A 25,249-nucleotide genomic window follows, 5' to 3' on the forward strand; every position below is an offset into this window, starting at 1 on the left:
ATGTGCAGACCCGAAGACCGACCTGATCTACCTGGGAAAAAGTGGCCTTAAGGGGTTCTGAGGGAGACCAGGGGCCCCACACGGGGGGATACATATTGACCTTGTGGCCACCCCTAACCAGAGAACCTGCCATCTTGTGACCTAATCTAAGATGTACTAACCGAGACTGATACCTAAGGCCAGATCCTGGTTAAATCTCCCCCACCCTCCCCCACACACAACACACACACTTTGTCAGGTGAGAGGTATCATCCTAGCCAGGATTTCCCATCAACTCTAGCCTACTGAATCTCCCATTCCAACCAGCCTTCCCTCCCCCTCCAAAAAAAAAAGACTTGGGGGTTTAGAGAAGGATGGATCGGGGTTCTTTAACCCCTTCAGCCCTGCACAGCTATGCTGTCTCGGACAGTAAGGGGTCGGGAAATTGGGAGGGTGGGGTGGGCTTTCCCCTCCCTCCCTTTTAGGTACCCAGGCGGACGCTGGTTGTCTTGGGGTGGGGAGGGGTCAGACTTGGGGGCCGTCCTCGCCTCGCTTGCTCTCCGCCCCCCCACCCCCCCCCCAGCTCCTCGACCTCCTAAGCTCCAGGTGGCAGGGGGACTCTTGCCCTTCCAGAGCTCTCCCGTCTGTCTCCTCCGCCCCCCGCCCCCCCCCCCCCCCGCAGTCTAGGTCCCCGTCTCTCCTTCTTTAAAAGCTGCGTCACATGCCCGCTCCCTGAAGCCTCCCCCTCCCCGGCTCGGGTCACTTTGACACACACACGCGCACACACACACGCACACACGAATACACACGGCTCAATTCTCCCCTCCCACCCGCGCCTCAATTAGCATATTAATAAAGCCCAACCCAGCGGCGCCGGGGAGGGGGAGACTGCGAGAGAGCGAGGGAGGGAGGGAGGGAGGGAGCCAGGGAGCCGCGAGCGAGCGAGCGAGGCGGGGAGCGGGGCGCCGGGCGCGGGGCCGCCAGCGAGCGGCGGCGGCGGCGGCGGGGAGGGAGCGCCCCAGACACGCACCCGCACACGCGCACACACGCACAGCCTCGCGCGCACCCTCGCACACACGCGCGCACAGACAGGTCTCCTTCCTGTCTCCTGCCCAGCCTGCAGGCCCCTCGCGCCAGGGGCTGGCGGACCCCGGGGCCGGCGTGGAGGCCGGGGCTTGGGCTCTGGCTGCGGGCGGCGGCGGCGGCCGACTAGGAGGAAGAGGAGGCGGCGGCGGCGGCCCATGCCCAGCCTGTCCCCGCGCGCGGCGGGCACCGTGACTCGGCTGGGCCCCCCGCAGCGGGCGATGTGAAGATGTCAGTGGGCTGCGCCTGCCCTGGTGAGTGGACACCTCGCCCCCACCCACCGCAGCAAGCCCCCCTTCCGTGTGGACTTCAGGGCTGGGGAGGAGGGGGCTGTTGGGAAGTGGATGTGTGTGTGTGTGTGTGTGTGTGTGTGTGTGTGTGTGTTGGCGGAGAGGGGGCTTGGCCTATCTGTCTTGGGGAGGGACCTCCCCCCCCAAAATGCGCAGCAGCCCAGAGGCGCCTGGGGGTGGGAGGGGGTGGGGGGGTGCGACGAGGGGAGGGGGTGGAATTCCCAGAATTCCAGGATGTTGGCCAATCAGAAGTGGCTTTGGACTTTTGACCCCCCCACCCAGGTCATCAGAGAGTTGTGATTGGCCAGCTCAGGTTGCCCCCCCCCTCCAGCCCTCCCTGATGTACTATCCCCTCTGCCTGACCCTGCTCTCTTTCCTCCCATAGACACTTGGGGAGGGGGCCACTGCATTGAAGTCTGGGGCCCCTCCCCTTTGGGCCTTGTTGCCTGTTGCCTGGCACAGCTGCCCCCAAGAGGGGGCACTGGGAGTGTGCCCCCACTGGGGGTACTAGTAATTGGGCCCCTGGGCCCTGTTCCTCTGCCTGTGATTCTGAGTGGGGGGTCTTAGGGTCATAGGGAAGGCTAGACTGAGTAGAGAGAACTCAGGACCCATGTCATTTACCATATTCTTGAGTGTCTTTCCATCCACCCCAAGTGGTCTGTATTACAGTTTTGGATATAGGCATGCCAAGGAAATGGGTACCAAGGTTGCTTTTACATAGGTGCAGGTGATGGGCTAGGGGTAAAAGACCAAGGGATTTGGGGAGGGGTGGCAAAGAAGGATCCCTAGGAAAGTTCTCCATGCCACCTCAAGATATCTGACCTCAGGCTGGCTCATTCTCTCAGGGTCCCACACCTGAGATGTAAGAGCCACCTTGTATCTAGCATAACCTGTGACCTTTTTCCTTATTTTTCAGGGTTGAGAGAGAACTACCAGCTGGGTAGGAGGTGTCACCAGGAGGGATCAGGGTGGCTTTGAGGGGGTCTTAGGAAGGCCAAGGGGCTATTCCAAGGGCAGAGGGTGCTGTAGTATCCCACATCAGTCTATTCCATCTCCCTAGGGAATCCATGAGTCATATGACCCTTAGACTGAGCAGTTACATTTAAGGTGCCTGATGTTTCTAGAGGTGAGACCAGGTGAAGGGCAAGACCAGCCCTAATTGAATTGGTGGGGGGGAGGGGTCAGTGTTTGACCCCCATATACTTAGGGAGGGATGGTGAATGCTGAGAACTTATTCCTTTAGGGGAAGAAGGGACTCCTTACACCAACAGAATTTGGGAGATTGTGTAGTAGAAAGGGAGAGACTATTGTCTCCTCTCATACTGGGAAGAATTGTTTCTTTCCAATGCAGGGAATCCACCCATGGCCCCCCACTTTCCTTCTACCTCTGACCTTTCCCTCTACGTGCTTCTGACACCTTTCTCCCAAGGGACCCCACTGCTATCTTGATTCCCTTTTCATCAGGAAAATCCCAGGCCCAAAAGAGAGGAGGATGCCAAAGGAAAGACCCATGAGTCCTGTTGCTCTGGTTCTTCTCCCTTCCCTCTTTATACCTAGCCTAGGGAAGGGGTGAGATGGCAGGACAGACAGCAGAGCCATCATCACAATTCTGCCACCAGGAGGGGATAGAATACTATATGGTATAACAATCCAGAGGCCTTAGGGCCTAGTATATTACCCTACCATACTTGTCACATGTGACTGGGAGAGGTTATCAGAGGGCACAGTTGTGTTTTCCTTGAATGTGGGCATGTGGGTAGGGAAGGGTCAGGCTCTTCCTATTGGTGTGTTAAAGTCTCTCAGAAGGCATCATTATAGGTTTAGACTTTAGGAAGGGCCTGAATTGACAGGTGGGCAGAAAGGTAGAATGTTCTAGAGGCAGGGGAATTCTAAGAGGGGCCTGAGTATTGAATCTGATGAGTCTTTAGATCTGGAGCTTCCAGGGGACAAGGGATTAATCTGTTTGGGGTATGAGCAGATAGGCTGCTGGAAGTACACTCACAGAGATGGTCTGAGAAACACATGTACAGAGACACACACAAACATCAGTCATATAGAAGTGGACACAGGGAAGCTCATGCCCAGAAACACAAAGAAACATTTGCTCTTTGCAGCCTTGAAAGTGTAGGAGGCCTGGAGAGAGCCCTGAGCACCCAAGTTCCCAGGCCCAGCAGACCAGGTTTGGTCGCCTTCTGAAGCTTCCTCCTCCTTTGTGTGCATACGTAGGTCTGTGTCTCCGACTCCTCCTCCCTCCCCCAGCACAGCAGAGACAGCACATGCCCCACACATGTGACTGAGAGGAGCCTGGGAGACTTACATAGCGAGCACACACACAGAGCACACACCAAGGCATAGACACAGAGACATAAGCACACACTCAGGCAAAAACAGAAACAGACAGACAGACACACACGCACAGAAGGAAATCAGTATGAGCCAGAGACCCCTTTCTCCCTGCAGCTCTGCCCCCTGCAGTGTCCTAGAGGTGGTGGTAGTGGGGGTGGGGGGAACATATCCCCTAGTCAGTGCTGGGGGTGGTGATATCTGCCCTATAAGGGTTAAGATGGGGAGTAAGGGAGGAGGAGGCTGAGGCCAAGGCTGGGCGCCAGGGAGAGGGGATGGCAGAGTGCCAGGCCAGCGGGAGGCTGGGCGAAGACAAAGGAGAGAGGGGGCTGGGGTCAGGGCAGCCTGGGGGCCCGGGTAGGGGGCGGGAGCTGTGGGCACCAGACTCCTGCCTAATAGCTGGGGGATGGGGAGAGGTTGTTCTTCCTGCTGCCCTCTACTTTGGCACATGGGGTCCTTTAATCCCTCCTCTCCCCTTTCCCCTGTCTCTAATTTTGTTTTCATCTCTGTCCTTGTCTCTTTGCATCTCCTGGTTCAGTTCATTAGACTGGAGTGGGACGACTGTAAGCTGAGTGGGGGGCTGAGTTTTTTGATAATGTGCCAAAGTGCCTCTCCTTTCCCTTTCCTGGTTATTTCTGAGCTCCTGAATGGGCCCCATGGGAGTGGGTGGTGGTGGTAGTAGCAGCTGAGGGGGCTGGGCTTGGAGCACTGAGGCCCTAGAGGGATGAGATTAGGTGGGAAAGGGGGGGCAGGCTGCCCCCTGTGTGGTGGTATCACAGTCATATAAGGTAGTTGGCTGGCCATGGCCAGGTAGGATTCGAGGATTGGGGAAGGAGAGGTCTTTTTGTACCCTAAGAGTCAAAGGACCTAATTTCTATTCCCAGCTCTACCACTGAGTGTGTGACCTTAGGCAAGTCACTTCTGTGGTCTTTGTTTTATCCACTTGTAAGATGGCTTGATAGTGGCTGCCGAGGATATTGTAAAGGGCCCATTGAGAGAATGGATCTGCAGAACTGCACCCATGGTTCCATCAGGCTTGTTAGGCCCTGGTGCTGGAGTGTGTAACATACTCAGGGATCGGGCATGTGTATTGCAGGACTGGTGTGGTACCTACCACTGACTCAGTAGGTGTAGCTAGGGAGAGCCCTCTCTGACAGGCTGCCTTGTGCAGCTCTGTGGGATGGTGCCGGGGAGGAGAGGTCAGCTGGGAGATAAGTGGGATTGAGTTATTCCTTTGGTCTGGGTTAGAAGAGAATTGAGGACGTTCGGTTCTAGATATTATCCCTAAGACCCCAAGTGATTTCAGAATCACAGATTTAAAGTGGAAAGGCATCTTGGAGATCTCGTTGAACCCCCTATTTTCCACGCCTTAATGCCCCCATGCGGGTCTGGGCGTCTGATTAGATTGTTTGCAGTGAGGTAGGGCTGGTACATCCTGGTCTGCCTTGGAACATGCACTCTGCTCTTTGCTGCTCTTCCTCACCACACAACCAGTGAGCTGCCACTCTGGCGTCCTAGTAGCACTACAGTCTCCTGTTATGAGGGGTCATGCTTGGGCAGATCCTTCAGCAAGCACTAACCAGAGGTGGAACCTGTGGGAGCTTGGCATGGTGAGTGCAGGGGCTTCCCTTTCGGGGTGCAAGAAGAGATAACATGTTATCTAGAAAGATGAAATGAGGGGCCTGGGGTTGGGTCCTGGAAGCTAAGAGTCCTGAGGGGAAAGTGTTTGCAGGTCCCAGTCAGAACTTGTGTGGGACCCAAAGCCAACAAAAATAACCCCTTTGGGGCCCCGTTCCTCACTCTGAGCCCCCTCCTCAACCCTAGGATGTGGCTTCTGGCTTCTCTCAAGGGGGGTGAGGGGAGGAGATACTGGGGGCCTCTTGTCAGCTTCCCCCTTGCCAGGCAGTGAGGTTTCCTGCCACCTCCTGACCCTCCTCTGCCCTCTTCAGCCTGGCATCATTTTCATTTCTTCTTCTCTCTTGCAGTGTCTTTTTCCCCTTTCTGTTTCTCTTCTAGTCTCTGTCTCTCTTTTGTTTTTCTCAGCCCAAGCAGTCCCTCCCTCCCTCCTTCTTCCTCTTTCATGGGAGAGAAGAGGAGGCTGAGGGAGCTGGGGGAGGGTGGAGCCAGTAGGGTCCAGCTCCACCCTCCTCCGGCCCTGGGGCCTCTTTCTGAGAGACACTGGGAGGGAGGGAGGAGGGAGGGAGGAGGGAGGGAGGGAGGGAAGGAGAGAGCTAGCAGGCGGGCGGGAGGTGTGTGTGTGTCTATGTGTGACTGTGTGTCTGTGTGAGTGTTGGAGCTGAGCTGTGACTCTCCCCCGAGCCCCCGACAGAGGGGCCCTGCAGGCCTGGTCAGCAGGGAGGGGAAGTCGGTCCGGCCGGCGCGGCGGTGGCGGGCTGCTTGGAGGCAGAGGCAGAGATCGGCAGCGGCAGCGGGGAGGAGAGAGCGGGAGGAGGAGGAGGAGGAGGAGGAGGAGGAGGAGGAGGAGAGAGGAGTGCAGAGCAGAGCGAAGCGGTGGCCATTGTTGAGGGAAATCTTGCAAACAAAGAGAGCTCCTTGCTCCCCGCGGCCTCCTGGTAGCCCCCTGCCCCTGGGGCCAGCTCCCCAGCCCCCTGGCCCAAGACCCCTTGGCCAGAGGAACTTTCTCCCCTGGGCTGGGGCCCACTGCGCCCGGTGTTTGGGGGGTGTGGGAGCTTTTGTGTGGCTGGGCTGGCCTGGCCCGGCCCTGCCGTCCCTCGGCTCTGGCCGAGAGTAGAGCAGGGCTGGCCAGGGAGATGAGCAGCTGAGTACCCCCACCCCAACCCTGCTGGCCCCCTCCCTGCTGAGAGCAGCACCCACCACCCCACACTGTCCCCTCACTTCTCCCAGGTAAGTCCCGGCAGGCCTAATTGTGGGGGGATATGGGAGGGATGGGTGTCTGGTCCTGCTGGGACATAAGATCTTCCTCCTAGGGCTAGGCCTGATGACCCCTGGCCCTGGGGGGGGGGAGGGCTGTCAGGCTAGTTCATGGAACTGGCTGTAGCCAGAGTTGTACCCCCACCCATAGAATCTTCATTCAGGAAAAGTTTTCCAGCTCTATCTTTGGCTTCTCTAGCACGTACTCCTCGCTGGAAAGGGTGAAAGGGAAATGAGGCCTGAAACCAGCACCTTAGACTTCCTAGCCTTAAGGTCTGACCAAACCCACTCCCCCATTTTTCCCTTCCCCCCAGGCCTTCAAAGCTTGGTTCACCCTTTTCTCTCCCCTACCTTTCCTCTTCTGGCTAGTGAGGGGGTCGGAGTAACAGGGACAGATGGTCTGTGTGATTTACCCCCACCAGGGATTCCCCGTCCCCCACCCCCACCCCTTTGGTCTGGGATGCTGGGAGTTGCTATGGGCCTGCTTGGTCAGTGAGTCTGAGGTTGTGCCCATTATCCAGAGATGGGGACAGCAGTTCATCCTGAAGGTTCTCTTTAATTCATTTCCCACCATTTTGTGTTTGGGGGCATTTTATCTTGTCCTGTTTCTTCTTGCTGACCCCAGATACTAAATAAGTAGGGGGTTATTCTTCCCAATTCACAAGAAGAAAAACTAATCCCTTGAGTCTTCTTCTAAATTGGTGAGAAACTTAGGAGTCCTTTCTCCCCAGAACTCTGGGAGTTGGGATGAGAAGAGATGTTGCCTGGACTTTTAGAGAGGGCCTGGGGGTCTTGTGTCCTGGTCCTGGTCCTGGCTCTGGCCATTCATGTTCTATGACTTGGACCTGGATTAAGGCCTTGGCATACCTGTTTCTGAAGTAAAGAGCAGCCTTCATGGGGGCCAGAGGAAGGAGGCATAAGATGGTGGTATCCGGGTGACCGGTTCTCTGGCCCCTTCTAGAGCAACCCACCTGGGCCAGACTAGCATATGGGAGCATGTGCATACTTTGTATGGGTTATGGGGGAGGGGAATGGTGCCTGTGCTTCCCAGACCCTGCTCCTGCCCAGGGCTGCCCTGTGCCACCTGGTGTTAGGCATGTTGGGGCGAGCTGGGTGCAGAGGCAGGGTGTATGAGCAGATGTGCACAGACATATACAGTACCTGACCTGCACAGGCTGGGGGGTGAGGGGTGGAATGTGGAGATCCCTTAAGGCCCTGGGCTGGGACAGGGGCTGATAGAATCCTCCTTTCTGAGTGCCTCTCCCCACTGGCACACACGAGGTTTGGTTTCAGAAGTAGTGGGGAGGGACTTGGGGTTTTCTTTAGAGGCAATTGAAACCTTCCCCCCACAGACATGCTGAGATGAAGGGGAGAGTAGGATTTAGGGAGTTGATACAGACTCAAAACTCTCGGACCCTCAGCCTTAGCTTTGATACAGGGCTTTGAGGATGAGCAGGGAGAGAGGAACATTGCACCTCCTCATTCACACTTCGAAAGCGAGCCCAAGCTTAGCTAATCATGCTTAGAAGTAACTGGACTGTTAGCCCAAGAGCCCATGTTCCCCTTCCTATGCCCTGGACAAAATGTATAATCTCTGAGATATACCTGCTCCTCTCCCACCCAAGGAAGATGCTGTCCACCCTTATGCATGTCTTTGGGGAAACACTTCCCATTCACGTACATATCTTCACCTAGACCTAGTCTACCCATTGCTAAGATTTTGGGGTACCCCTCCCCACAACTCAAGCCTGAGTTTTCCTATATATAAAATGGGAGGGCCCTCAGGGGAGATGAGTTTTAGAAGAGAAGGGGTTAAGGCTGAGTCTCTGGTTTGGGGGCACACCTGCCCTGGGTGTAGGGGAGGAATTGGGACTGATAAAAGAGAGAGGCCGTTGGGGGGAGGGGGAGCACAACTGTTTATCTGGTGGGTGGAGACTGAAGAATTTCCCCCTTGCTGCCCAGGGAAGGGACTTGTCCAGGCCCCCTCTCCAAGTTTCCTTCTTGTGATATTGGTGGGGTAAGATTAGAGACAACTCAGGCTTGTCTCTTACTATGAAGGTGGAGGGGGATGAGAATAAAAATCTCTCCCTTCCCCCCCACCCTTTTATTCATAAGAATAAGCATGGGGGGCAGCTAGATGGCGCAGTGGATAGAGCACCGGCCCTGGATTCAGGAGTACCTGGGTTCAAATCCGGCCTCAGACACTTAACACTTACTAGCTGTGTGACCTTGGGCAAGTCACTTAACCCCAATTGCCTCAAAAAAAAAAAAAAAGAATAAGCATGAAGCCCAGGCCCAAGTTAGTTGCTCTTTCTTCTACCACAGCCCTTTTGTAATCTGCGTGTCTTGGTGGGGAGGGGGCAAGGCCTCCATGTCTGAGCAGTAGCATGTTCTGGGAGCTCCTCTCCCCAGGGTGGGGTGGCCAGGATTGCTTTGTGTGATGATTTCTTCTCTCACTTGCAAAGCAGGGGTCACAGAGAAAGCTGAGCAGAGAGGGACTGGGAGCCAGACAGACCTGAGCTTCTCACTGTTCAGACTCCTGAGTGCAGTGTCCCTTCTCCCCAGGTTGTTCCTCAAAGTCATTCAAGCTGTACTCACCGAAGGAGCCCCCGAACGGCAACGCCTTCCCCCCCTTCCACCCAGGCACCATGCTGGATCGGGATGTGGGGTAAGTGTCCTAGCCCCCACTGCTCCCCTCAGGCCCTAACTCTCCTGTCTCTCCAAGTCCCACTGTCTGTCTTTAGGCTCTTCTGAAGGTTTGCTGGGTCGGGGAGGCCATGTGATATCATCTTTCCTCACTTCTGTTTCCTTATGGTCCCTTTCCTCCACAGCCCAACTCCCATGTACCCGCCTACGTACCTGGAGCCTGGGATTGGGTAAGAGACTGGTGATGGGAATGGTCTGACTTGGGGCAAGGGATGGGGAGACCTCATGAGTAGGGGAGCTAGGGGGACAATCGGGACAATCCTGACCTTCTCACCCTCCAGGAGGCACACACCGTATGGCAACCAGACAGACTACAGGATATTCGAGTTAAATAAGCGGCTGCAGAACTGGACAGAGGTATGTCTGGGGTAGAGGGTGGCTTGGGGTTCTGTGTGTGGGAAAGAAGAGACAGAGGATGGGGAGCTGGGAAGTGTCCTGCTGTCAAGACAGCTCTAACAAAGGCCTGAGGGAAGCAGTTGGGTATGCGGCATTGAAGGGGAGGGTGGTTAGGGATGGGAACCACTTCTGTCAGAAGGCGCACTCCCGTTAGGCCCCTCCCCAGTTCTTGGGGGTGGACAAAGAGCGAATCTGGAAACCTTGGAGATCCCAGTGCCTTTTCCCCCTTCTCTGCAGGAGTGTGACAATCTCTGGTGGGATGCTTTCACAACTGAGTTCTTTGAGGATGATGCCATGTTAACCATCACCTTCTGTTTGGAGGATGGACCAAAGAGATACAGTGGGTATCAGAACCTTGGGATAGGAAGGAGTTGGGTTTCCAGATAGTGGTGGAAGAGGGGGCTGCATCTTACCTCAGAGGTTTGCTCCACTGGGGTGTGGGAGTAGCCCACAGGTGGGGTCCCCTACTGAGGAGATCTGCTTTTTCTCTGCAGCTATTGGCCGGACCCTGATCCCACGCTACTTCCGAAGCATCTTTGAGGGAGGTGCCACAGAGCTGTACTATGTGCTAAAGCACCCCAAGGAAGCCTTCCACAGCAACTTTGTGTCCCTTGATTGTGACCAGGGCAGCATGATCACTCAGCACGGCAAGCCCATGTTCACCCAGGTCTGGGGACTCTGCGTGTGTGTGTGTGTGTACATATGTATATATGTATGTGCATGTGCACGCTCATGTGCATGTGTGCATGTATGCAAGCTGAGGGGAGTGTACAGATCAGTGTGTGTGAGACAGACCAAAAGAGGGAGAATGAATTCCTAAGACAGGAGTGTGGTGATAATGGAGCTGTAGCCCTAAAGGCTGGTGGGGTGTGTACATAATTTTGTGCCCCTTCTACTATCACCATCACCCCCTCACAGGGAAACTTGTCAGGTGACCTGGAAACAGTCTAAAAGTATGAGTTGTGAGGAAGGAGGCAGATATATCTGTGTGTGAGGAGTAAAGGAGGTTGGGGAACAGATTTGTGACAGGTGTGTCCTCAGGTGTGTGTGGAGGGCCGGTTGTACCTGGAGTTCATGTTTGACGACATGATGAGGATAAAGACGTGGCACTTCAGCATCCGGCAGCATCGGGAATTTATTCCTCGAAGCATCCTGGCCATGCACGTGAGTCACAGGAGTCTGGGGAGGCCGAGAAACTGGAGTGGTGCCGCTCTGCTTTGCTTTGGGATGCTTAACTCCTTGCCCATGGGTGTCTTTCTCCAGGCCCAGGACCCCCAGATGCTGGACCAGTTATCCAAGAACATCACTCGGTGTGGATTGTCTAATTCCACCCTCAACTACCTCCGAGTGAGTTAGCGCCCATTAGCCTGCTCCCAGCTCCCTGAGTCTTGTCCCCTGCTGGGGCTGGGCATCATTTCCCCTCCACCCTGAACTCTGTTTTTCTGCCTCTTTAGCTGGTAAAGAATTGGCCCCTCTGATTCTGACTTCCTCTCTACCCATGTGTCCCCAGCTCTGTGTGATCCTTGAGCCCATGCAGGAGCTCATGTCCCGACACAAGACGTACAGCCTCAGCCCTCGTGACTGCCTCAAGACCTGCCTCTTCCAGAAGTGGCAGCGCATGGTTGCACCCCCTGGTGAGTTCCTCCATCCACCATGTGTTGCTTCAGAAAGTCTGCGATTTCATCCTTGTAGGTGCTCCCTGCCACCCCACCCCCATTCCCCCATAGCAGGTGGCAGCCCCTTTGTAATTTGGATATAGCTTCCTAAGTTGCTGTGGCCCCAAAATTCATTCCCTAGCGTTCAGCTTAATGATAATCTTCTCTAGACTTATCTTAAACCCGAGTCTTTCCAGCATGCTAGACTGCAGGAGCCAGCTCTCCTTTGATGTAGCCTTCAGGAACCCAGGGTCATCCATCTCCTCAGTGAGCTGTCAGAGTAGAACCTTGGCCAGAGTAGAACTCTCAATTCTGACTCTCCCTCAAGTAGATGACTCTGAGTCCTGACCTTGCTGCACCCAGTGAACAGAAGTCTTTCTCAGCCAGAGAGAGACAGGGTTTTTTAGGTGCCAGCAGCAATAGCTGGGCCTTGACCTAAGGGTTTTTATTTCATCTAAGCCCAGAACCTTAGAGTTCAAAGGGGTTTCCCAGGGTTGGCTTATCCCGCTCTCTGTATTATGAATCCCTGAGATGTGCCCAAGTCCCCTCTGGCTGCTTCATTCAGCTTGGTGTCTCACCCACTTCCATTCTCTTACTGGTTTTGCAGCGGAACCAGCACGGCAACAACCAAGCAAGAGGCGGAAACGGAAGATGTCGGGTGGCAGCACAATGAGCTCAGGGGGCGGCAACGCCAACAACAGCAACAGCAAGAAGAAGAGCCCCGCCAGCACCTTCGCGCTCTCCAGCCAGGTACCTGTAAGCATCTCGGCTTCTCTTCTCTTCTCTTCTCTCTGGCCCCCTCAGGAAGCTCCGCCCTCCCCTCCTGGGGTACAGTGACTCCAGTTGTGGACACGGGGACACACAAAGGCATATGGAAATGCGGGGATACTGGGACACACATACATGCAAGGACATCTAGTTACACACATGGAAGCAGATACACACTGGCCACTCCTTCTAGGTCTGTGGCCTCTTCCCTCTCCCTATAATATGTAAACTTATGGTTTGGGGGGCCCCACCATTGAGATTCTCAGAGTCCAAAGTCCTGGGTATAGATGTCACGGACTTGGGGAAGCTGAGCAGTATACTAGAGGAACATTTGGGATATTGAGGAAGATCAGAGATGTTGGGGTTAAGACAATGGAACTAGAGGTGATTGGATAGACAGAATAGTTGTGTTGGGGGTGGAGAATAAGGACATGGGGAAGGAGATCAGGGTTCTTGCAAATGTGGGAAATCTGGGGGATTTGGGATTAGTTGGGGTCCCTATAGATTTGGGGGGGTGTGGGTTGGGATCTTTTGGGTCTGAGGGAAAGTTGGGGTCCTTGGGGGGGTCAGGATCCCTGTGGGTGAGGGCCTGCTGGGGCCAGGCATGCCGCTGCCCCGATTATGTTTGGGGACCTCCGCCGCTCTCAGGATGTGATGGTGGTGGGGGAGCCCACCCTGATGGGCGGGGAGTTCGGGGACGAGGACGAGCGACTCATCACCCGTCTGGAGAACACACAGTTTGATGCGGCCAACGGCATCGACGACGAGGACAGCTTCAACAACTCCCCAGCGCTGGGTGCCAACAGCCCCTGGAACAGCAAACCCCCCTCAAGCCAGGAGAGCAAGTCGGAGAACCCCACATCTCAGGCCTCTCAGTAAGGGCTCCACCTGCCCACCGTGGGAGCAGAGGGAGGACCAGCATCCCAGAGACTGAGCCTACAGCTGTCCATCTACCTGCAGGAGGGACTGGAGAGTCAGGGGAATGGGGAATGGTCAGCCTCCAAGAAATCTCTTGACATTCCCCCAGAGCTGTGGTGCTCCGATGCCTGGTTTCTGTTCCCCTAACTAACCTCCACCCCTGCAGAGCCCAGGGGCATTGTCCTCATGCCCACTGCCCTTAGGGACTCAGTTGGGGGCCGGGATGAACTACCCACCCCCAGCTCTGGGGGGAGGGGGGACTGGCCACAAGGCCTTTCTCCACCCTCTTCTTCCCCTGCCCCTTCCCCCTTCTCAAACCCCAGCCTCCTTCCCCTCCAGCCAAGGGGCTAAGCTCTGCTTCCTCCTACCACCTTCTATCCTCAACTTTTTAAAAAACAATAATATTATTAAAAATGTAAGTTTAAAAAAAAGTTCTCCCAATCTCTCCCCCTTCTTCCCTCCTCCCCATGTTAGGTTCAGCACCCTGTCCCTCTACTCCACCCCCAGGCAGGCAGGAGCCTGGGCTGGGCCATTTTATACCTTTAGAGCTTCAGACCAAGGAGACACTGACCATCTCTTCCCTTCCCCTGGAGATGGCTGGAAAGGGAAGGGGTGGACCTCTCTGGCCATTTTCCAACCCTCTCAATTGTAAACCATGTACTGTGTCCTGCCCAGTCCCTAGGCCTTCATCTTCCTTTCCCTGTACCTAGTGCTTGTGAATGGCCCTGGAATCCCCTCTTCTCCCCACCCCCTCCACCCCTACAAACCCTGTGTTCTCCTCAACCTTGAGTCCTAGAGCAGTAGTGGTGGGGAGGACCCTGGGGGCTATGGTGCCTGCGGGGGCTCATCCTAAGGGAGGGAGGAGAGGGGCATGTGTTTGTCACTGTGTTTTGCATTTTGTCTCTGTCGGGAGGGGAAGGGGGAGGTATGGGATTGAGGGAAGATCCACCCCTACCCACCCACCCTAACCTAACCAATCCCATCTCCCGGGAGAGGGGAAGGAAGGGATGCCTATGATTAATTAGGGTGGAGCCACTAGGTGGCATCCTGAGTCAGCTTCTGGGGAAATAGTGCCCACTATCTCCTTGAGTTTGGGGGTAGGACTGAGCCCAATTTGGCACCTGGGCCTCCACACCTCCCCGCCCCCAGTACTTTGTGCTGCCCTCACATGCACATACACACAACACACACTCTTCACAGGAGGGAAGAAGAGACTAGGGTTCTCAACCCTGTTTGCCAGATGGGCACCTGGAGACCTGGGTTCCTTCTGCCTTCATCCCCCTCCTTCCATCTCCAGTGACTCCTTCTACCCATCTGCCACAGCCAGCTCAGAGCAAAATGTAGTCAGAGCTGGAGGGAGCAGGGGTGGGAGAGAGGGACCCCCATTCCTAAGCTCCCCAGCTGTAATGCCTTTTTTTGTTTTGGCCATTTGAGTCCTGTATGGTACCGATCAATAAAAAAGACTTTTTGGTTTGACTCTGTCCTGACTGGTAACTGACAATACCAACAGCACCACTCCCTGGTTTGATCCCTTCCTAGCCTCTCCCTGACCACCCAAGAAAGGGCCTACCAGACAGAAAAGTCCCACTGATTCTTCAGATGTGTAGCTATGTCCCACCCAGTCTGACTGCCCCATAATACTATGCCCTCATTTCTCCTTAACACTCATCCCTCATTGAAACCCATTTCCTGCTAGTTTATACCCACTTCTTAGCCTCCCATATAATTGTGATCTATCCCCCAACCCTTGCTCTATTCCACTCTTAAGCTATCTCCATCTCTCTCATTCCTTTTCCCCTTTATTTCAATTCACTGTGACTCTACCCATCTCACCTGGTGACCTTGAAGCCTACTTCACTGACCTCTTTATGTTCTTACTGCCCTCCCCTACTGAAATTCATAAAACTGAGGCTTGTTCCCCCAACTGTCACTTGTTCTGGGCCAGCAAAGGAGGAAGCCTTTTTCTCTCAATTCAACCTAGGTCCTGGGTAACCTAGCAGTCACAGCAGCTGAATCCCAAGTTTGATGGGAAAGAAGGCTACAACATGACTCACAGATAGTGACAGCTTCTTGGAGTAGGCACTGAGGATTTGTTTCTGGGTAGGGATTGGGGGAAAATTCTGTCATCCTAGGCTAGGGAAGATTGAGTCTGGGCCATGGGTGGTTTTTACTCTTCCTTTTCTTCCTTCCCCAAAGGAATGATTTCCTTATCCCAGTATCTAGCTGCAAAAAGGGATATGAAGGTATAGACAAGTCTTTGTACCCAGAGGAGGAGAAAAGGGCAAAGAGACATGGTCATTCTGGAACCCCACACCACACAACCACAGGTTATTCAACCCTGTCACGGAATGGGCCAAGGCAGGAAGAAGGCACTGGGGGGGTTTCCTGGAGGGGTCATTCATTGCTAAAGGATTGGAATTCAGGGCCTACTATTTCCCAGAAGTTTTGAACTTAGAAATACTGTATCCTAGAGATGGTAAAGCTAGAAGCTACAAATGTTGGGAGTAGGCACCTCTTCCTTCCCTAGTAGCTCTCTCCCTCCTATCCCTAGTCAGGACGCTATAGCAACGCCACTAACTCCTAACTAGTGGAGGGAAGGGTGAACATGTCTGTCTCTATTCCAGCACAGCTTTAAGCTTGGTAATGAAGATGAAGGATAGGATTGAGTCTTAGGGCTGGAAGTGATGTGTGGGGCTGAAATGAACTTAGCTTGGTGACAAAAGAAAAGCTTGGGAGAAAGCAGTGAACAAGTCTATGAAAGGTCATCTTTACTTACAGGGAGAGAGCTATCTCTACCAGTGGCCTGAGGGACTGAGACTGGACTTAAGAGAACAACACCCTGACTGGAAATGGTTGAAGAAGTTGAGTAAAGAGAGACAAAGGGGATTTCAGCCACACAGACCACTACCCAATTCTTGGCCTGGCTAGATCCCTAGAAAGCTTATAGGATTTTTTGGGGGGTGGGGGTGGGGTGAGGCAGTTAGGGTTAAGTGACTTGCCCAGGGTCACACAGCTAGTAAGTGTCAAGGGTCTGAGGCCGAATTTGAACTCAGGTCCTCCTGACTCCAGGGCTGGTGCTCTATCCACTGCGCCATCTAGCTGCCCTAGAAAGCTTATAGGGGGAAAATGGAGGCCCATGAACCCTGAAATGAGATAGAGATGGAAATGAATCCACAACAATAGAATCTGAGGTGGGGAGGTGAAGAAAGAAAACTACCCAGTGGAATCAGGGAATGTCACATTTAAAAAGGTTTGAGAGATAGTTTCTGGGTAATTTAATCACCCTTTTAGGGTGGTCATTTGTCCATCTCTCTTAGACCAAAGATAATCTTAAGTCTTTTTTTTGGTGAGGCAATTGGGGTTAAGTGACTTGCCCAGGGTTACACAGCTAGTAAGTGTCAAGTGTCTGAGGCCGGATTTGAACTCAGGTCCTCCTGAATCCAGGGCCAGTGCTCTATCCACTGCGTCACCTAGCTGCCCCTAGACCAAAGATAATCATGGTGGTGAATTCTATTTATATACCCTTCAAAACAGTAGGTGGTCCATCAAACAGCAATCAAATCTAATTGGTTGATGTGATTAAAGGTGGACTATATTATATATATATATTTTTAATAGTATTTTTCCTAGTTACACATAAAAATTGTTTTCAACATTCATTTTTTTTAAAAGATTTTGAGTTCCAAATTTTTCTTCTTCCCTCCTTTCCCTCCCCCCTCCCCAAGGTAGCAAGCAATCTGATATAGGTATATATGTACAATCATATTAAACATATTTCCACCTTAGTCATGTTGTGAAAGAAGAATCAGAACAAAAGAGAAAAACCACTAGAAAAAAAGTGAAAATAGTATACTTCAATCTGCATTCAGACTCCATAGTTTTTTCTGGATGTGGAGAGCATTTTCTATCATAAGTCTTTTAGAATTTTTTAGAATTGTCTTGGATCATTGTATTGCTGAGAAGAGCTAAGTCTATCATAGATGATCATCTGGGCTATATTATATCTTGGATACTGAAAGTATCTCTATACCATATCATCCATAGCTTTAGGCTATGTATACTGTATACCCCACCCAAGCCTGAGTAGAACACAGTGACTTCCACCAGGGTGAGGCCTAGAAGAAAAATGTCTAAACCCATCATCAGCAATATCCATAAGAACTGAAGTCAGGACTTTAGAAGAAGGGGAAAACTGTAAACCTCCCCCCAAATTATTGGTTATTAATAATCATTTCTCACAAGAATGTGAGTAGCAGTAAACTAGGGATCCATACCTGCTCCCATAAACTTATTACAATGTTTTATCATATCACTGTCCCTTCCTTCTAGGGCCTGACAAACAGGACTGTGGGGAAAGGGGGGGAGGAGTGGGGTGTCAACATAGGAATGTTGTCATGATTCAGGCCTAGAACAGAGGAATCAAGAGGCTATTTCTTCAATCTGCACCACCAACTTGGCAAAGAGTTTCTTAGCAGAGTAAGAAAATGACTGAAAAGGTGAGGGTCTCTGATAACCATGACCAAACAAAAAATCCTGAATACTGTGTTTCAAGAAGCCAAAAACCAAAACAAAACAAAAAAACCCTGACCAGATTTACTAGAATCAGATAATAAAATGAAAATAAAAATAATGGGTATCTCCTGAAAGAAACCCCAAATTGAAAAATTGGAAACACTCAGGAATATCATAGCCAAAGTCCAGAACTTCCAGGTTTAAAAAATATATATGTCAAAATTCCAAAGAACCACAATCAGGATTTTTTTTTTTTGGTGGGGCAAGGTCACAATCAGGATCTTACAAGATTATACTGCAACCATTCTAAAGGTTTGATATCTTGAAATATGAAAAACCAAAGGGAAAATAAAGACCTTTAATAAAATGGAGGCCTTTTAAACATTCCTGTCAAAAACACCAGAGCTGGATGGAATCTTTGAAACACAAACACAGATGACAAGAGAAACTTAAAAAGCAAAGAACTGAAAAACAAGTGGATCCCCATCAATTGGCTGTTGTCCTTCATTCGTTAAGAGGACCAAAATGACATTGTGTTGGGGTCAAGGTGCAGTGGGTCCAACTTTGGCTGATTAGACCAATATGAGCTTGGAAGGCTATACCATAGTTTGAGCACAAATCATCCACATGAATACTTGGAATGGAGATTTCTCTAAATTTGCACACCTCATGTTTCTTTTGAGCAACTGAAATTCTGCTTCACTCATAGAGCAAAAGCACGTTCTTTGATGGGGGCACAACTTGCTGGGCGGTTCTGTGCCAGTGTCTCCCATATCTCACAATTGATTTTAAAGTTCTTTAGAGAGACCTTGAGAGTGTCTTTGTAAAGCTTCTTCTGGCCTCTGTGTGAATTCTTGCTTTGTGTGAATGCTTCATAAAACAGTCTCTTAGGGGCAGCTAGGTGGCTCAGTGGATAAAGCACCAGCCCTCAATTCAGAAGGACCTGAGATCAAATCCGACCTCAAGACACTTGACACTTACTAGCTATGTGACCCTGGTCAAGTCACTTAACCCTCATTGCCCTGCAAAACCAAACCAAACCAAAAAACCAGTCTCTTAGGCAAACATACTTCTGCCACTCAAACATGACCAGCCCACTGGAGTTGCACTCTCTGCAATAGGGCTTAAATGCTTAGCAGTTTAGCTAGAGAAAGGACCTCAGTGTCCAGTACCTTATCTTACCAGGTGATCTTCAGAATCTTCCCAAGACAAACAATTTAAATGGTTTCACAGGCATACAACAATGAGGTCAGCACAACAGTTTTGTAGACCTTCAGTTTGGTAGGCAGACTAACACTTCTCTCCAACACTTTCCTTCAGAGCCTCCCAAACAGTGAGCCAGTTCTGGCAATGTGTGTATCAACCTCATCATCTATATGTATATCCCTGGAAATGATATTGCCAAGGTAAGTGAACTTATCCTCAGCATTCAATATTTCTCCATTTGCTATAATCAATGGTCTGGTGCTGGCAGGGCGAGAATGTCTGTTTTCTTGGTGTGGTTAGGCTAAAATTAGCACAAGCAGCAGAGAATCAATTCATTTTCTGTTGTATCTCAGTGTCAGAGGCTATACTGAGGGCATGATCATCTGTGAACAAAAACATTATGCACCAACTCTCCCTTCACTGTAGCCTTTTCAAGTTAAATAATTTACCATTAGTGTGGTAGCTGACCTTGATGTCATTTTCATTCTTGTTGAAGACATCTGACAACATTGCTGAAGACATCATGCTAAAAAGCATGGGAGCAAGCACACAGCCTTGCTTTACTCCATTGGTGACTAGGAAAGTGTGAGAGCATTGTCCATTATTCAGAACCCAGGCAAGCATGCCATCGTGAAACTAATGTACAATACTGATGAACTTCTCCAGGCAACCAAATTTTGCCATGACCTTCCACAGGCCCTCACAACTACCACTATCAAAGGTTTTGGTCAGATAAACAAACAGGAATGTTGTGTACACACCTGTTCTATTCCTGGCATTCCTCCTGGAGCTGTTGGGCAGGAAACACCTTATCAAACTGTTCCTCAGCCTTTTCTGAATCCACACTGCCTCTGAGGTAGATGACCCTCTGACAGGTGAAGGATTAGCCTATTATGGAGGACTCTGGAAAGAATCTTGCCAGCAATGACTAAGAGAGAGATGTCCCCCCTCTCCCCCCACCCCCCCAGCTTATTGTCACAGGTCAATTGATTTCCTTTACCTTTATAGATCTGGACAATGGAGGTATCCTTGAACTCCTGGTGGAATAACCTCCTTTTGCTATATAACCTAGAAAATTTCAGTCAGCTTTTGTATAAGTAGTGGACCCCCTGCTTTGTAATTCTCAGCTAGAATAGAATCAGCACCAGGTGCATTGACACATAAGAGGAGCCTAAATGATATTCAAAACCTCTTCTTCAATTGGAAGTTTGGCTAGAGAGGAATTGATTTCAATATGATGTATACAGTTGATAGCTTCAGCATTGATTGATGATGGTCTGTTGAGAACTCTCCAGCATCATTTCCTTATCATTAATAAACCCTGTGACTCTATCAGCACTAAGTAGTTGAGATGCACCATGTGTCTTTGGCCCATTAATAGCCTTCAGGGCACCATAAAGGTACTTTGGATTGTTACTTTGAGTGTAAAACTGAATTTTATCTGCCCTCTGAGCCAAAAATCCCTAGTCTCTCTGAGCTTCACTTGTATTTTACTTTTTTTTTTTAATGTATAAGGTATTTTATTTTTTCCGTTACATGTAAAGATAGTTCTCAACTTTTGTTTATATGAGCTTTACAATTTCAGATTTTTCTCCCTCCCTCCCCCCTCCCCTAGACAGCAGGTAATCTGATATAGGTTATATCTATATATCTCTATACATATACATATAGATATAGATATATACACACACATATATATATACACATAATAACATTAATCCTATTTCTGCATTAATCCTGTTACAAGAGAAAAAATCAGAGCAGTAATGCAAAACCTCAAAATAGAAAAAAAAAACAACAGCACCCAAAACAAAAGAAATAATATGGTTCAATCAGCATCTATACTCCACAGTTCTTTCTTTTTTTTTTCTTGGATTTGAAGATCCTCTTCTATCATGAGTTCCCTGGAACTCTTCTGTACCATTGCATTGGTGAGAAGAATATAGTCCATCACAGTAGGTCAACACTCAATGTTGATGATACTGTGTACAATGTTCTTCTGGTTCTGCTCATCTCACTCATCATCAGCTCACGTAAGACCCTCCAGGTTTCTCTGAACTCTTCCTGCTCATCATTTCTTACAGCACAATAGTATTCCATTGTATTCATATACCACAACTTGTCCAGCCATTCCCCAATTGATGGGCACCCCCTCAACTTCCAATTCCTTGCCACCACGTAAAGAGCAGCACTTTTTTTTTTTTAAGCAATGTGAGATTTAAAATTGGATATTAGATCATAAATCTCCCCTACTTAACCCTTCCCTTAATTCATCTCCCAGACTAGTAAATGGAAGAAGCTTCTGGTTTTCTAGATAGAGCCTTTATTGTATATAAGGTGTTGTTGATTAGAAGGATAGGAAAACAGAAATACAGTACAAATCGTCTTAAATCTAGGCTTAGTCTATATTCCTTATAAAAACTCACCAAACCGATTTAGGCCACCTTTGGAGTGAGTCAGACCGTCTGTGCCGCGCCGCCCGGAGTCCCGCCAAGCCGGCAAAAAAGGCTACTCCCCTTCTCTCCACCCCGGAAGTCAAAAAAACCCCGGCAGGCAGTCTGACATGCGCAGCAGGCGGACTGTACCCAGCAGGCAGTCTGACATGCGCAGCAGGCGGACTGTACCCGGCAGGCAGTCTGACATGCGCAGCAGGCGGACTGTACCCGGCAGGCAGTCTGACATGCGCAGCAGGCGGACTGTTCATCTCCTCCCCAAAAGGGTGGTCCTTGAAAAACTGGCGTCTTTCAGTTATCCTAACCGACTGTTAAAAACTTTCATATTTTACCACATTTCCCCCCTTTGCTTCCTCAAGAAATGGAATGTTTCCTTGATGGAACAGTAAAAAGAATATAATAACTTCTGCTGACTAATAATATGCGAACAACAATACAGAAAAGGAAGAGAGGAAAGTTTTGTCCAGAGGGGCGATTTTTTTTTTTTCCTCATGAACCAACGCTTTGACATTAGTCTTGCAAAGGGAGAGCCTCTGCAGAGAGTACATGTTACAGATAGTATATAACAGAAAGGAGATAGTAAAAGCTAATAAAGCAAAACAGTTCATATAAAGTCTCTGAGTTCTCTTGTCTTCTTGAAGTGGTAAGATGTCATCAGGAGGAAACTGGATTCTGGTCTGGAAAACTGGATTCTGGACTCTGGACTCTGGTCTGGAAAGCTGGATTTCTTCTTTAACTGTTTGAATTGCTGTATTTTTTTTTTTTTTTACTAAACCTTAGCATAGCATTTTGCAATCAGTAACACTTTTTACCACCATGTGTCTGGATCAAAGTCAAATTTAGTATGTGTTCATGACACCTGAAAATGTTATGGAAAGGTTATCATACCATATCTCATGGTTCCGAGACAGCCAGTGATTGTGCTAGGCCACAGGTGAATTCAACTGAGTGAGATAAAAAGATAAGTAAGTTCAGTTAAATTAGGTTAAATTAGGAGGGAGAGAGGATGAATACTGGACTGTGCCTAGTAATTGTGCTCTACATAGTCACCATCATAAGCAAACCATGGACTTATGTATACCTGTCTCTCCTTTTGTTGCACATATATTCTCTCCAGGGCCTGCATCAGAGTTCACAGCAAGTTAGTCTCTGAAATGATAAGTTTCCATATTTCTGAAATCTCATTAATTTCACCAAAGACAATATGATGGTAAAAATGTGTGCTATGCTGCATAACTGAGAATATATTAGTGATATATACAATAATTCCAAACCATACCCAGAGTATAATGACATATAAATAATAAACGAATGTAAATAGCTGATTATATTAGACATTGTTACATAATCTTCTTTTAGACATTATTACATAATCTTCTTTTAGCAAGTAGACCACATCATCTTATACATGAATTCTCTAGTATAACAGTAGCAGATACTTAAAGTGGTGATTAATTCATCAAAAAGAAATAAGACTTCAATAAGCAAGATTCAATATTCAATAGCATATACTTAAAATGCCTTTGAAAAGTCACTTAGTTCACAAAATCGGGTTTTTAAAGAAAAGCAAAAGAAACAAAAGTAAAAAAAAAAAAAACAAAGCAAAACCAAAAACCAAAAATAAAAGGCAAAAGATTCGCTAAGCACCCTTTTGTGCTCTTAAAGAATTTAAAGGTGTGGTGAATTCCAGGTCTTTTCAGTGCCTTTCAAAAGTCAAAACAAAACAAAAAGCAAAAAGGATAAAAAAAAAAAAAAATAGGTATAGGGTAGGGAAAAGGGTGGGAGAAATTGAGGTGGGCCAGAAAACTAGGCCATGTGCTTCAGTGCTTTTGCCTGTGGAAGGAAATGCTTGTTAAATTTTAAGGTATTTAAGCTGCTAGAGTTTGGGGTATGCCACATTGTTTTAACTGGTTCCCCAATTCTCTGCATGCCAAAGTGGCAGGGGTTTCTGAATTGTCATTGATCTTCCTAATGCTGTCATAATGTTCTTTATGGTAGAAAATGTGGAGTTCTCTAGCATCAGTTTTGTCTGTGCCACTGATTTTCAATAAAGGCTGATTTAATTGATGAACCACAACATTCAGCTGATGCTGCTTAGCAAATGCTACAATTGTATCATTTCCTCCCCACTTTCCAAATTTCTTTAATTCATCAACATATTCTTCAAAAGGGGAGTCATTTACTATAAAAGACTCAAACTCTTGTCTATGGTTAATCATATAAGAAGCAGCTTCTTGTCTGTGTCTGAGATGATTTCTACAGTGACCTTCTAGCTGGTCTGCTAAAGCCCTAAAAAGGCAATTTCCGTCTCCTGATACTTTACGAAGACTGAGTCCCAAAGCATTTAACTGATCAGTGGGATTCTTAAATGGGAACTGCCTGTTTCCTCTGAACTCTCTTTGCTCTTTAACAGTTGCTATCTTTAGGGTTTTTACCTCTTTAGCGTCTACCTCAGGTCTATCTGAAATCTCTTCACCTATGAATGGTGCAGGCTTTATATGAGAGCAATGAATCCATGAGTCTTTTTCACCAATTTTAATGGCAGTAGGAGTTGTCAATAATACCTGAAAAGGTCCTTCCCAGGCAGGTTGAGTTCCACTGGTTTTCTGAAAATTCTTTACATATATTTTATCTCCTGGGTTGAAGTTATGCAATGAAAAGTCTAATGGTCCTGCCTGGACCACAGCTCCTGCCTCATGGAGTTCACGTAGCCTGGTCTGTAATTCCTGTATATAGGAAGCAACAGAAGTATCACCTCCCACCAGTGATGTATAAACTGGGGAAAAAGTTTTAGCTTGGATAGGAGGGTGACCAAAAAGCATTTCATAAGGAGATATATGAAGTTCTCCTCTTGGTCTACTTCGTAGATAGAATAATGCCAATGGTAGAACATCAGGCCATTTCAAATGGGTTTCAGTACATAATTTGCCAATCATACTCTTAAGCTCTTTATTCATACGTTCGACTTGGCCTGAACTTTGTGGATGGTAGGGCGTGTGGAATTTTGGAGTCACTCCCAAGAAAGAGTAGATTTGGGATAAAATCGAATCAGTGAAATGTGTGCCTTTGTCAGAATCGATGCGGGCTGGTGGGCCAAAACGAGGTACTATCTCTTTAAGAAGAATTTTGGCAACAAAGGCAGCTGTGGCTCGGGGGCTGGGAAAGGCCTCCACCCACCGAGTGAGCTGATCAACTATAACAAGGCAAAATTTATAATGTCCTGCTTTTGGCATAGTAATATAATCAATTTGTAAGTGCTCAAAAGGTGTATATGCTAGAGGACGCCCTCCATAAGCTTTGACCTTAAAAGCATACTGATTATAAGACTGACATGTGGAGCAGCCCGAGCAGATTCGAGATGCTGTATTAGTCACACCTGGTGCTATCCAGGTTCTCTTAATAGAGTCTACAATGCCTTGTGTACCAAAATGGCCTTTTCTGTGAACAGAGAGGCATACCTGGTGGTAGAATTTCCGGGGAAGAAATGGCTTACCTTCCGGAGACACCCAGATGCCATTGATCTGTTTCGCCTTAAATTTCTTTTTCCACTTTTCTACTTCAGAATCGTCATAGGTTAGGTTGGAAGGAATATCCTCAGAAGGTGAAAGGTTAAATACATGTTCAGGAGCTTCTAATGCAGCAAGCTTGGCTGCAGAATCGGCTCGTGCATTTCCCTTTGAAACAGGATCACTATTTCCTGTGTGGGCAGGGCAATGTACAACGGCTAGGGAAGAAGGCAGTTTTAGGGCATCTAAGAGGTCCTTGATAAGGTCCCCATTGGCAATAGCCTTGCCCGAGGATGTTAGAAAGCCTCGTTGACGCCAAATCATACCAATAAAGTGGCATATGCCAAAGCCATATTTCGAGTCAGTAAAAATGGTGGCACTCTTATCTTTAGCTATATTACAGGCCTGTGTAAGAGCCACAAGTTCAGCAGCCTGTGCACTAAAATGGGAAGGCAGAGAAGCTGCCCAGAGGGTGTCATAATCAGAAACTACAGCAGCTCCAGTAAAACGGGTTCCCTCTCTCATAAATGAGGAACCATCTG

At 49.2% G+C, this 25,249-nt stretch overlaps 1 protein-coding gene across 5 annotated transcripts; it reads left to right on the forward strand.

Annotated features, from left to right (window-relative positions):
• The first annotated feature begins 983 nt into the window (after positions 1-983).
• On the forward strand, positions 984-14,506 carry LDB1 (LIM domain binding 1). Of its 5 annotated transcripts, none has more exons than XM_043983310.1 (11): positions 984-1,316; positions 9,153-9,255; positions 9,419-9,463; positions 9,575-9,650; positions 9,927-10,029; positions 10,184-10,356; positions 10,731-10,853; positions 10,953-11,036; positions 11,200-11,323; positions 11,952-12,100; positions 12,761-14,506. In XM_043983310.1, exons 1-11 carry the CDS (start codon positions 1,292-1,294, stop codon positions 12,989-12,991), a joined length of 1,236 nt encoding a protein of 411 aa, XP_043839245.1. In that variant the 5' UTR covers positions 984-1,291; the 3' UTR covers positions 12,992-14,506. The 5 variants fall into 5 exon arrangements, with proteins under 5 accessions (XP_043839245.1, XP_043839246.1, XP_043839249.1 ...); XM_043983311.1 differs by having other exon boundaries at positions 11,952-12,094; XM_043983314.1 differs by having other exon boundaries at positions 12,683-12,904.
• Positions 14,507-25,249: the final 10,743 nt, after the last annotated feature.

The sequence above is a fragment of the Dromiciops gliroides genome, chromosome 2 (genome assembly GCF_019393635.1).
Source record: "Dromiciops gliroides isolate mDroGli1 chromosome 2, mDroGli1.pri, whole genome shotgun sequence".
Taxonomy (NCBI): Eukaryota; Metazoa; Chordata; class Mammalia; order Microbiotheria; family Microbiotheriidae; genus Dromiciops; species Dromiciops gliroides.